The 12,924-nt window shown below is 33.1% G+C and overlaps 1 protein-coding gene across 1 annotated transcript in view; it reads right to left on the bottom strand.

The window, feature by feature from the left end:
- The window catches only part of Nt5c (5' nucleotidase C), a 112,187-nt gene that overhangs the window by 25,919 nt on the left and 73,344 nt on the right, over positions 1-12,924 (bottom strand). Inside the window, exon 10 of the mRNA XM_090414152.1 lies at positions 11,467-11,551. Coding sequence (XP_090270278.1) covers positions 11,467-11,551 — 85 coding nt within the window. The remainder of the gene's footprint in view (positions 1-11,466; positions 11,552-12,924) is intronic.

Below are 12,924 nucleotides of genomic sequence, written 5' to 3'. Positions count from 1 at the left end.
TCTGCATTATTAAATTTTCTACTTCATCCTGTTTAAATTAGCCATACCATATCACTTGTACATTTTAGAATGCTAATGATGTCAAGTTCCTCACTAATACTTTATTTTTAATGTGATCCTTCCATTGATTCCATCATGTCCACTTTTCTAATTTTTTTTATGGCTCTTATTTAATTGCGGTATTTAATATTTAAGCAACTGTTTTACTTCTACTTCACTTTAAGATCATTAAATTAATATTGTTTAAACATTGACTTCAATAGTGCTAGTTTAGTATTTCAGTTTATTTCTCTAGTCTTCAATATAGTTTATCCAAATGGCTTATAGCCATAACAGTTTTGCTTATTCCAATATTTATTTCCAAATTTAATTTACAATCATCACTAAAAACCGTGACTGAATATATGAAATGTTTTACTTGCTCTATACTCACAAGAATGAAGTGGATGTTTTTTTATATTCCCACCTATTTTCACAGTTGTCTTTTTATTGCTAATATTCAATACCACTCTGCTTTCTCTTCCTTAATTATGCTTCTGACCACTTCAGTGATTAACCCTTATGCCATATTCCTTCTCCTCTTCCTCATCATTAAATTCCTGACATATACCCTCACAAGCAGGGTGTACAGGATATTATGATAGTACTACATGAAGAAGTTATATTACTAACTTCAGATCAATAATTTTCCTCCAAATTAATCTATTAACTGTCAAGATTCTAACATTATCAGATCTTATATTTATGTCTTCTAAGACACTTTTTACTGTATCAATCCACTTATACCTTCCTTCGATTTTTCCTGCCAACCTGGCAGAGAAAAATTGCTTTCCTAATCTTTCCTCACCCATTCAGTTTAAGTGACCATACCACCTGAGATTAGCTCTGCTAACATATTCCTGGATGATAACAATGTCAATTCTTTCCTAATATCCTAATTTTTAATACAATACTGCCATTAATGCCATCAGTTCACTCCACTAATCGTTCTCACTTCTCACTAATCAGTTCACTTCACTAATCTCAGAACTCTCCAGGCTTTGATCAAGTGTTTTATTTCTATCCCAGCTCTCAGATCCATAAGTTAAAATAGGCTTGAACACTGTCTTGTATACAGCTAATTTAGTGTTCCGACTAACTTCTCTCTTATTCCACATGAATTTATTCAATTGACTTCCTACCATACCAGCTTTGTTGATTCTGTTGTCTATTTCCATATTGAATTTACCATCTTCACTAAAAATTGTGCCTAAATAGCTGAAATGCTTTACTTGTTATATAGGTTCACCATTCAGGATAGAGTTGATGTTTTCAATGTTTCTACCTATTTTTACTGTTTTTGTCTTTTTGTTGCGATTTTCATACCAAATTTATTGCAACAGTTATTCAATTTAAGTCAGGGAATCTTGCAGACTTGTGCTGGATTTATTCAGAAGTATAACATCATCTGCATAAAGAAAAGAACTATGATTAACATTACCAATTTTGATATGAGATTTAATACCACTTTCCTTTAATGTGATCTACATAGATAATGAATAACAGTGAAGTAAATGTGAACTCGTCACACATGTGATTTAACATCACTAACTTCCCATACCTCTTCAAATTCTAACTACTAATTTATTATATTCAAATATGGAGAAATGTAAAGTTATGCAATTTAGGATAAATCGATTACAAGTTGTGTACTACATGAATGGAACTGTACTCCTGGATTAGATGAAGCTAGGGATTTAGTGGTGATTGAGAATTGAAGTTTAGAGGGCATACTGCTAAGGTAGCCTCATAAGATTACTTGGCTATTGAAGAATACACACGTAGAGATAAGGAAGTTATTATTCCTCTTTAAGGCCTTGATATGTCCATATCTGGATTACTTTGCTAGGTCTGGTCTCCTAGGTTTCTTAGGGATGAGAAAGTGAAGAATATTCAGAAATGAGCGACCAAGATTGTGAATGGTGGAATGTTCCCCGTGAGGATAGATTAAGGGTGTGTGGACTGCAGAAGGTGGTTGACAGGTGAAAAAGAGGGGATATGATAAAAACACTTAAGTTACTTAAAGGATTTTATAGGATTGATGCAGGACAAATGTTTTAGCACTTGGCTAGAGGAGGAAAACAAGAGGTCATCACTGGAAGTTGAGTAAAGTTGAGATTAGTAGGTGTTTGAGGACTAGATGTTTCGAGAGTTGGAGAGTTGTGAATGAATGGGTTACAGTCGGTTGCAAGCACTTTGTCTATTGATGGGTTTAAGGAGAGGTATGATAGATTGTGTGGATCTCCTGCAATAAGTCCTTGGACTCTATGGAGATACTCATAATACAATAATAATGTAGACTAAGTATTGCTTGACATAATGTCACATTTACATCATATAACTGGAGCATTTTGAACACCTTTCCTCTTGACATTTTGTCATGTGCCTTTTTGAAATCTACAAAACTTAAAAATAGATTTAAGTTTTGCTCCCTTAAATTTTCCTTCCTTTATCCTTTAAGAGTACAAGCCGACTTACTTGTGGGAATTTTCCATATGCTTTCTTCTTTTCCTTGACTGCCTCTAACTTCCTGAGTCCACCACATACCGCTCTGGCTGAATCAATCAATATTTTCTTCAGGGTTTGCCACCGAATCTGCTAGATTTGGTTCTTGTTCACAAACACTTTCTTTTTTTTTTCTTGAGCTGAACCGATACTGTGTACTGAGTTGAACCTAAGGATGCATTTTACCTTTAATAGCTGTTCAACTTTGATTAATTTCATAACTTTCTTACACACCCTTCTTTTCAATATGAAATTCAATTTTATCCTGCCCAACACTAAATGGTGATCACTTCCAGATTCAAATCCTCTATATATGCTTGAGTCCTGAACCATTGGGAAAACATCACTGTCAACAATAACATAGTCAATGAGTCTTCTCTTTTTTCTTGCATTTTCTCTCCATGTGAATTTGTACGCGTATTTATGTTGGAACATGGTGCTAATAATAACAACTAGTCCATGTCCTGTTGAAGAAATCTAGCATGTTATCACATGCGAGTACCACATGTAACACAAGCAATTATTATTAGTTTTGCTATTTTCTCCAAAAATTTCTCTAAACGTTTTGGTATGTCTGGAAATCGTTTCCTACTCTGCTGTTTAGATATCTAACAAAACCAATTTTTCTTTTTTTTCATTGTGTTAACTGCTTTTTCTTATTCCTCAAAAAATTCCTCCACTTCTTCCTTAGTAGAACCTTCTGTGGGATCATAGGCACAAATAAGCCTCGTTGTCTAGTTCCCCATTCTAATATTTGTCCACACTCTACTTGATATTGTCTGCCATTCATGAAGATTATACTCACATTTGGTGTTGAATACTATAGCTACTCCTTTTCCTTCCACATTCCTTTGATATGTAAATAAGATGAGTATGGTGCAGTATTGAATGCACTATTAAGATTAGAAATATATGAAGTTGAAATTATTACCTGCATCTAATTTCTTATTTACAAGTATCATGGTAACTAAGTTTGATAAAGAAGACTTATCTTTAACAAAGCCAAGTCATGATTCACTTATACATTTTTTGGCACTTAAATGTTCCTTCAAGCTGTCCTTAATAATAAACACCACTATTTTATCCAAAAAAGATATTAAGCTTATTAAGATTTCCATGGCTTGATATATCCATGTTTTTTGTCTGATGAGTACACAACTTTTTTTTGGTAAGTGTCCTTATTATTATGTTATAATTAATTGTTTAACTATCTCCTTGCATCATTTAAGTTTTACACCTAAATTTTTTTTCAAGTTCATTTTCAGTTACCAAAATCTAAGTTTGGTGTTTGGTACCTGTAAAGAGCAGATTACTAACTTCATTTACAAAATAAATGAAGTTAGTAATCTTCATTTATTTTAATACAAAAAACTGGTTCAATTATCGATATTAGGACCAGAAAGGCTTCAGTGTGGTAAATTAAGTAACACACAACGAGCATACTGAATGTCATCTTTTTATAGTCAAATAAAATAAAACGGGGTGTTTAAGGGTCAAAGCTGTATAACTGAGAGGAGACCTCCACATAGCCTTTAAAGGAATGCGGAGAGCCAACCAGGGCTTCTGACCTAACGTCCAATCCTTACCTTCTTGTGGTGCACCCTGTTGTGTATCTACCTGGATACTGAATGAACGAGGATGGGCCGGCAATTTAGATTTTTCCGACCAAATTGTATTCTTATTGGCTTAAACCAATATAGAAAATGATGGTACAGCATGACAAAATTTCATGCCGGCTGGGGGCGTCGTCCAGTTAAACAAGGCCCCCATTGTTTTCACCAGGGAACCAGAGTAAACAGCAAAAAGTCAGCTACTGGAAAAAATCTAAAAACACACCACAAACTCAGTATCACCAGAGTTAAAGATCGGTACTATCAACATAAGAATCCTGGATGGCAAAGAAATGGAGCAAGCTGAGGAATTAGGTAAGTACCAGATCGATATAATCGGGGTGACCGAAACAAAAAAGACAAAGAACTGGTGAGATCTTTGAGCAATAAATACAAAATGTATTATTCAGGAAATGACAATCGAGGAAAAGAAGGAGTAGCCATAGTATTCAACACAAAATACGAGGCAAATCTTCTTGAATGGCAGGCAGTCTCGAGTAGAGTGATGTGAGCAAATATGAGAATGGAAAACTGGACAATGAGATTTATTTGTGTCTATGGTCCCACAAAAGGTTCTACTAAGGTAGAAATGGAGGAATTTTTTCAGGTTTTAGAAAAAGTAACTGATACAATGAAAAAGGAAAAGTTGGTCCTTGTTGGGGATGATTGTCAGATATACAAAAATATTTTGGGAAAATTTGGAGAAAAGAGCAAAGCTAATAATAATGGCAAATACCTGTTGGATTTCTGCACAGGACATGGACTGGTTATTACTAACACAATATTCCAACATAAAAATGTGTACAAATTCACATGGAGAGAAGAGGCAAGGAATAAGAAAAGTCTCGTTGACTATGTTATTGTTGATAGTGATGTTTTCTCCCTGGTGCAGGACACCAGAGTGTACAGAGGATTTGAAATTGGAAGTGATCACTATTTAGTCTTGAGCAGGATAAAATTGAATTTCAAATTGAAAAGAATGACATGTAAGAAAGTTTTAAAACGAATAAAATGTGAGCAGCTTTCAGATGTGAACTGTAGGCCAAAGATTATTGAAGAAAAAATGAAAGAGTTTGAGAACAGGAACCAAACCTTGGAGATTCAGTGGGAAGCCTTGAAGAAAACCCTGATTGATTCAGCCAGAGAGACAGCATGTGGTGAGATTGTCTGCAAGGATACAAAAATCAGAACTACATGGTGGACACAGGAAGTTAAAGAGGCAGTGAAAGAAAAGAAGAAAGCATATCAAAAGTTCCTGGCAAAAAAGTCAGCTTGTGCTCTTAGAGAATACGGAGACAAATGTAAGAAAGCTAAACAGTGAGTGTGTAAAACTAGCTAAACAAAAGTCATGAAAGGACTTTGGGAAGTACACAGAAAATAAATATCAAGAAGATGGCAAAATATTCTGGAGTGGAGGTTGTTGAAGAAGCTTAGAAATGAAGGAAAGAGTGCTATAAAAGGAGCTAGAGATGATAAAGGTGACATGAAAACGGGAGAAAAAGATATCCTTGAAGTATGGAGTAATTATTTCGAAAAATTGCTAAATGAAACAAGCAGTGATAGCACAAAGGTAAAAAACACTCAACAGGCATACAGTCAGGAATACATATCCATACTTGAAGTAGAAAAAGGCAACAAAGGCTTGAAATGTGGAAAGGCTACAGGAGTAGATGATATTCGACCAGAAATGCTGAAGTATAGTGGTATAAAAGTTTTATAGTGGCTGCACTGCATAGTTCAGAAGGCCTGGACAGAGGGACGAATTCCTGATGATTGGAGTAGAGCTTTCATAGTACCCATATATAAAAAGGGAAATAAAACTGAATGTGAGAATTACAGAGGTATTTCCCTAGTGAGTGTTCCTGGCAAGATCTATGCAAGTATACTTCAGAAATGGTTGAGAAGAATTGTGGAAGAAAGCTTGGTGAAGAACAAGCTGGATTCAGGCCAAATCGAGGCTGTAAGAATCAGATCTTCACTTTACGACAAATAGTTGAGAAATCATGGGAATATAACAAAGATCTGTATTTAAGTTTTGTAGATCTAGAAAAGGCATATGACAAGGTGCCAAGAGAGAAGCTATTCAATACGCTACAGTTATATGGTGTCAATGGGGCATTATATCAAGCAATACTTAGTCTTTATTTGAGTTGTAAGTCAGCAGTTAGAATTGAAGGAAGAACAGGAAGATGGTTTAATGTTGAATCTGGTGTGAGATAAGGATGTACATTATCCCCTCTGTTATTCATTATCTATATGGATCACATTATGAAAGAAAGTGGTATTAAACATGATATCAAAATTGGAGATGTTAATGTCAGCTCTTTGCTTTATGCAGATGATATTATACTTCTAAATAAATCCACTACAAGTCTGCAAGATTCCCTAACTAAACTGAATAACTGTTGTAATAGATATGGTATGAAGATCAGCAATAACAAGAAGACAATGAAAAGAGGCAGAATCTTTGAAAATTTCAACTGCATTTTGAATGGAGAGCCTATAGAACAAGTAAAACAATTCAGCTACTTAGGCAGGATTTTTAGTGAAGATGGTAAATTAAATATGGAAATAGATAACAGAATCAACAAACCTGGTATAGTAGGAAGTCAATTGAATAAATTCATATGGAATAAGAGAGAAATTAGTCGGATCACTAAATTAGCTGAATACAAGACAGTGTTCAAACCAGTTTTAACTTATGGATCTGAGAGCTGGGTAAGAAGTGAAACACTTGACCAAAGACTAGAGACCGCAGATATGAGAGTCCTGAGAAAGATTAGAGGCGTGACCAGATGGCATCAATGCCAATATCATATTAAAAACGAGGTTGTTAGGAAAGAACTTGACATTGTCAGCATCCAGGAATGCGTTAGCAGAGCTAATCTTAGGTGGTATTGTCAGTTAAACAGAATGGGCGAAGAAAGATTAGCAAAACAAGTGTTCTCTGCCAGGTTGACAGGAAAACGACCCAGAGGAAGACCAAGATATAGATGGATTGATATGGTAAAAAGTGCCTCAGACGATAGAAATATAAGATCTGATAATGTTGGAGTCTTGAGAAGTAACAGACTGATTTGGAGGAAAATTGTAGATAGGAAGTTAGTAATGATGTAAAATTTTCATGTAGTACTATCATATCCTGTACACCCCTTGAGGGTACATGGCAGGAATTTGATAATGGATATAAAATAACACTTGAAAGTTTCAAAATTTTACTACACAGTCTAAGACAATATAACCTTCAGCATGAAATTTATCTTGGCATGTATTACTTAAAATACATGAACACTAATAAAAGGCAATATATTTGCCTTTTTGTGCAGAATGAATTTTTCATTCTGCACAAAAACAAATGGTGCTCACCAAAAGAATATAAGGTTTCTGTATATTCCTAATATACAGAATATATATAGTCATTAGTAATGACTAGTTCCAATGTCACTTAGCATTACTATTAGCTCTACTCTTTTCTCCAAAATTTCCCAAAACATTTCTATTTCTGGAATTGATTTCCTACTCTGCTGCTTAGATCTCCAACAAGAATCTGCATTCAGAATTTTATCTTCATATTTAGCATTGAATACTGTAGCTATTTCTTCCCTTTCCTGATTACCAGTGTATTAATATATAACATTATTATTCAGAAGTATCTTACCTATTTTCTTCATCTTGGCAAAACTAATTATGTCAACATAACTTCTATAATTCCTCAGTCAATGTCACCTCTTTTCCACTGATGCTTTGTATGGTGATGGTGTCTTTACTTCAATTTCATTGAGTTGCAATTTTTTTTAGTAGCTGATTTTTCATTGCTCAATCTATTATAAAAACAGAAGTGGTCTTGTTTAATCAGACAATGTCATTTCTTGACATTTGATCATGTTACACTTTTGTATTTGTGTGCAGTTTAAGCCAATGCAGATTAAATTTGGTTAGCTAAGTTTCTAGTTGCAAGTAGACCTTTGTTGAGTATTCAAGTGAATAACTAGTAATAAGGTACACCACAAGATGCGGACTAAACATTTGTCAGGCTCTGGTCAGTTCTCTGCATTCCTTAAAAGCTATTTGGTGGTCTCTTCTCAGTTTTCTAGGCTTTAACATTTTATAATTTTTTTTAAATCAAAAATTCCATCACCCTAAAGGAAAATCCTTTATTGAAGAATTCAATTAACAAGCAACAGAATGACAAATAGAAACTAAGGAGAACTGTATGGGAGTATATAATGCTCCCATATAGTTCTCCTTAGTTTCTATTTGCAATTTTATGAAATATGTTGCTTAATCATATTAAAAACCTTACATTAGTACAATAAGTTGTAAAGTTATTGTATTAATACTGTAGTTGGACTAAGGCATAGATAATCCATAAAATCTGCTTTAGAAAATAAAAGCAGAATTTTTTCAAAACTCTTGAACCTCCTGAGGTCTGCAATAAGCGGGGTGATTGTCCTTACATAGGAGCAATGAAATTCATGTACCAACTGACAATCCCAAATACTCATGCCTATGGTGGGATTTGAACCCAAGCAAGGCATACTTGGTTGGAGAGTAGCACTGTTAACCACTTAGCCAACCAAGAAGGAAAAATATCACCATGTCAGTCCTGTAATCTTCTGTTTCCAAGACAAAGTAAGCAGTATAATAATATGAATTCTAACTTCTCAAATAGTTTGGTTAAAAAGCCAGTGAGAGGTGGGCAATTCTTTTTTATTTTTTAAGTGCTACTCTGAAATGAAAAAAAGTTGTAGCATTCTGGCTGAACCACTAAAACACAGTGAAAACATTTCTTTTTAATTTTTTTTTGTGAGAGCAGCCATTCTTTAAAAATAAAGTAGAATTTTTTTTTTTGAAATAAATAGTAAGAAATTACATTTTTAAAAAGATAAACAAGCATCATTTACAAATGGTGTCAATGGTAGCTGACACCTTTTAAACTTATTATCAGATCTTTTAATCTAATTCAATAAAGAAAACATAAAACTAAAATTTTCTATTATGTTTACATATATTAGCAATGTTTTAATTATAATACTTGGAATACAAAACCAAAACTATGAAGGAACTTGGAAAATATTAGCTGCAATCTTAAGTGAATTAGAAAAATTAAAACACTTATATGGCCTGTTCCGGACTTAGAAGTCATCGTTGAATCGTTTAAGAGGACGTTCTGGTTTTCTTTTTCCTAATGGCTTGTACTTTAAGGCTTGTTTTGGTAATCTTTCTGTTTTCATTCTTTGAACGTGTTCCATCCATCTTTGTTTATATTTTTTAATTTTTTCAATTACTGGTTCTTGGTTTAATTCTTTCATAATATCTTTGTTTCTTTTGTGATCAAATAGGGTATACTTTGCAGTTTTTCTCATAAACTTCATTTCTGCTGTTGTTAATCTTTGTTTGTCTTTTTGTTTTATTGTCCAGATTTCGCTTCCATACATTAAGACCGGTAGAGCTGTTGTAAGTGTTGTATACTTTTAGCCTGGTTTGTTTTTGAACTAGGTTTGGTTTAAATACAGAGTTAATTACTCCTGTTATTTTTAAATATTTTGCAATTTTTATGTTTATATCTTTTTCATTTTCATAAGTGTTCATACATCCTAGGTAGTTAAATGAATTCACCTGTTCTAAGATCTTGTTATCTAATACTATTTTAGTTCTTGCTGGATCTTGTCCTTTAAAGGCCATAGTTTTTGATTTTTCCGTTGATATTATCATACCATAATCTTTGGATATCTCATTTAGATTTAAAACAGCTTTCTGTAAGTTATCTTCAGAATTTGTAATTATTATTTGGTCATCTGCAAAGAGGAGAGTGTTTAAGTTAACTGTAGGTGAAAGTTTAATTCCTTGATGTAAGTTTTTACTCCATTTTATTATTATTTCATTTAAGTAGATATTAAAAAGAGTTGCTGAGAGGGGACATCCCTGTCTGACCCCTTGGTTTATCTCTCTTGTATATGATAGCTCATGATTTAATCTTATTTGTAGTTGATTATTTTCATATATACTTGTGACAGCTTTTAGGATATTATTTGGTATTTGTCTTTCTTTTAATATGTTAAATAATATGTTTCTTTTAACTTTGTCAAATGCTTTTTCAAAGTCAATAAATGCAATATGTGTTTCTAAATTATATTCTCTTCTTTTCTCTATTATTAATTTTAGGCAGAAGGCTGGGTCTATACATGATCGTCCTTTTCTAAATCCATTTTGTACCTCTAGAATAAAGTTTTCGGAATATTTCATTAGTTTGTTATTTAAGATTCTGCTGTATATTTTGTAACATGAATTTAGTATACTGATACCTCTATAGTTTTTAGGGTCATCTCTATTACCTTTCTTAAAGATAGGAATCACAATTGCTTTTTTCCATTCTATTGGGGGGGATACCAGTTGAGTAAATTTTATTTAAAAATAATAAGAGTCTTCCTTTGAATCTTGTTCCTGCGTATTTATATAGTTCTGAACCTAGCTTATATGAAATATGAAAATAGATAACAGAAAAATAGTAACACTAAAGGTGGAGGGCCTAAGTGAATTAAGTTTTATGGAATAATAGAAATTAGATGAAATGCTAAACTAGCAGCATATAAGACCCTGTTCAAACCAGCTTTAAAGTTGGCTTAGAAATAAAATAAGTTATAATATTGTGACTAGAGACCACAGATATAATAGTTCTGAGAAAAATCAGGACAGGAAACAGATAAAATTAATGGAAGCATCATATTACAAATGGAAATTAGTATTCAAGAAAGTATTAGTCGAGTTAATTTAACATTGTATTTTACCTAACCTGAAGAGCATGTTTGATGGCAGGAAAAAGACTTGGAACAATCCAAGAGACTTGTTCCAAGTCTTTGAACTGGTGATTGACCAAAAAGACCAAAGGAGAATTTGGAAGAATGGAAATGGCTAGAATAGGAAGTTACTGTTAATGTAAACTTTATATTATAGTACTCTCATAGTATCCTGTATGCTCCTTGAAGACACTTATCAGGAAATGACTTTTTTTTTGTTCTTTATGTCATTTCAATTAGTCTTTTAACGATGTGTGTGCTCACATGCATCTTTTTAGTGCCTAGATAATGTCAGATTCAGCTAGTAGTAATCATTAGTGGTTTTATTCAAATAAAGAACCTATTCAACAGTTTAGCAATTATATTATTTACTACAGTCCTAGTTCTATGTAGTTTCCCTTCAAGAAAACATCAACATGAATGTATGAGATTTTTGGCTTTACAGAAGTGATGATGGCAATATACATATGATTTAGAAATTTAATTCATATGAATTTTTTCCCAACCAGACTTACCTCAATGTAAATTTTTCCCTTCTGCAGCATGGTAACTCTCTCCCATAGCTGACTTTGTGTATCCCTGTCATAGATCCTAAATGGTCTTAAATTAAAAATAGATTAATTCATTGATAGAAAATGGATATCATTGACTGGTTTAAATTTTTTATGTTACCATATTTTCTATGAAAAAAAAAAAAGTTTTTTTTTTTTTACAAAATCTTTACAAAGAAAACAAGGTATAATTGATTAAAAACACTGGAAAGAGACTACAGGCAGTCCTCAACTTACGACGACCAAAATATTATTAAAAATTCTATAATTTAACTTTGCTGCTAGCACATACATACATATATCACATTACTTTTGTATACACATTGAACGTCGCCATTAGTTGACAAGCAAAGCCTATCACCAATACCCAATAGCTGCTGATATGATTCACCCAGTTCTAACTTATCACAGCCTTTGGCAGGTTAGTTGCTAATCAGCAGTCGAAATGTCCGTTTCTCTCATTGCAATTTTTGTATCTCGTCATAACCCTATTATGTCCAGTAAGAGAAGTAATGCTACTGATGAAAATTCAAACATAAAAAAGAAGGCGAGGAAAGCTTTAAGTTTAGATGTTAAAATGCAGGTGAGTAAAGCATATGACAAAGGAAAGAAAGTCAGTGAAATAGCACGAGAAGAAAAACTATCGCATTCAACTGTTTCAACAATCATAAAAGATAAATCAAGAATAATGGAAGCAGCTAAAGGGGCAGTTAATATGAAATGTACAATTTTAACAAAAAAAAAAGAAGGACCAATTCATGAAATGGAGAAGATTTTAATGATATGGACAGATGATCAATTCAACAAGAATATTCCTCTCAGTTTGTTTACGATTCAAACAAAAGCACGCAGCCTATTTGACAATTTAAGGAAACAAGAAGATAAATTCGGCGAGCACACTTTTAACGCTAGAAAAGGTTGGTTTTATCGATTCAAACTTACATAACATACAAATAACGGGAGAAGCTGCTAATTCCAATTTTGAAACTGCAGAAATTTTCAAGAAAAATCTGAAATAAACACATATCAAAAATGGTGATTTTTAATATGTGTTTATGTAATTTTTTCTTTCTTAATTTTATATTTATGTAAAAGGTGTCCCAAAATTCATGCAAGAAGTAATTTTGATAGAAAACACAGGGTTTTAATTAAAAATTGTAATTTCTTATTGATTCATAAAGTATACAGTATAGGGTTATGCATGGAATAGCATATTGGGTAAATGGCCTCCACAGCTTTGCTGGCACATACGCATTCTTTTGTCGAAATTTTCCATGACTGTTTTGCATAAATGTGGCTGAATTTCGTTGATACAGCGCTCAATTTCCTCCTTCAAGGCATGGGTGGTCGTGGGCTAGTTGGCTTAGACTTCAAAAAACCCCAAAGAAAAAAGTCCAACGGCGTTAAGTCACATGATCTGGG

The sequence above is a fragment of the Typopeltis vanoorti genome, chromosome 24 (assembly GCF_054136105.1).
Source record: "Typopeltis vanoorti isolate ZY-2024b chromosome 24, IOZ_Tvanoo_1.0, whole genome shotgun sequence".
Lineage (NCBI taxonomy): Eukaryota > Metazoa > Arthropoda > Arachnida > Uropygi > Thelyphonidae > Typopeltis > Typopeltis vanoorti.
The sequence above is the reverse complement of the archived record's forward strand: the minus strand, read 5'-3'. Positions and strand labels throughout refer to the sequence as shown.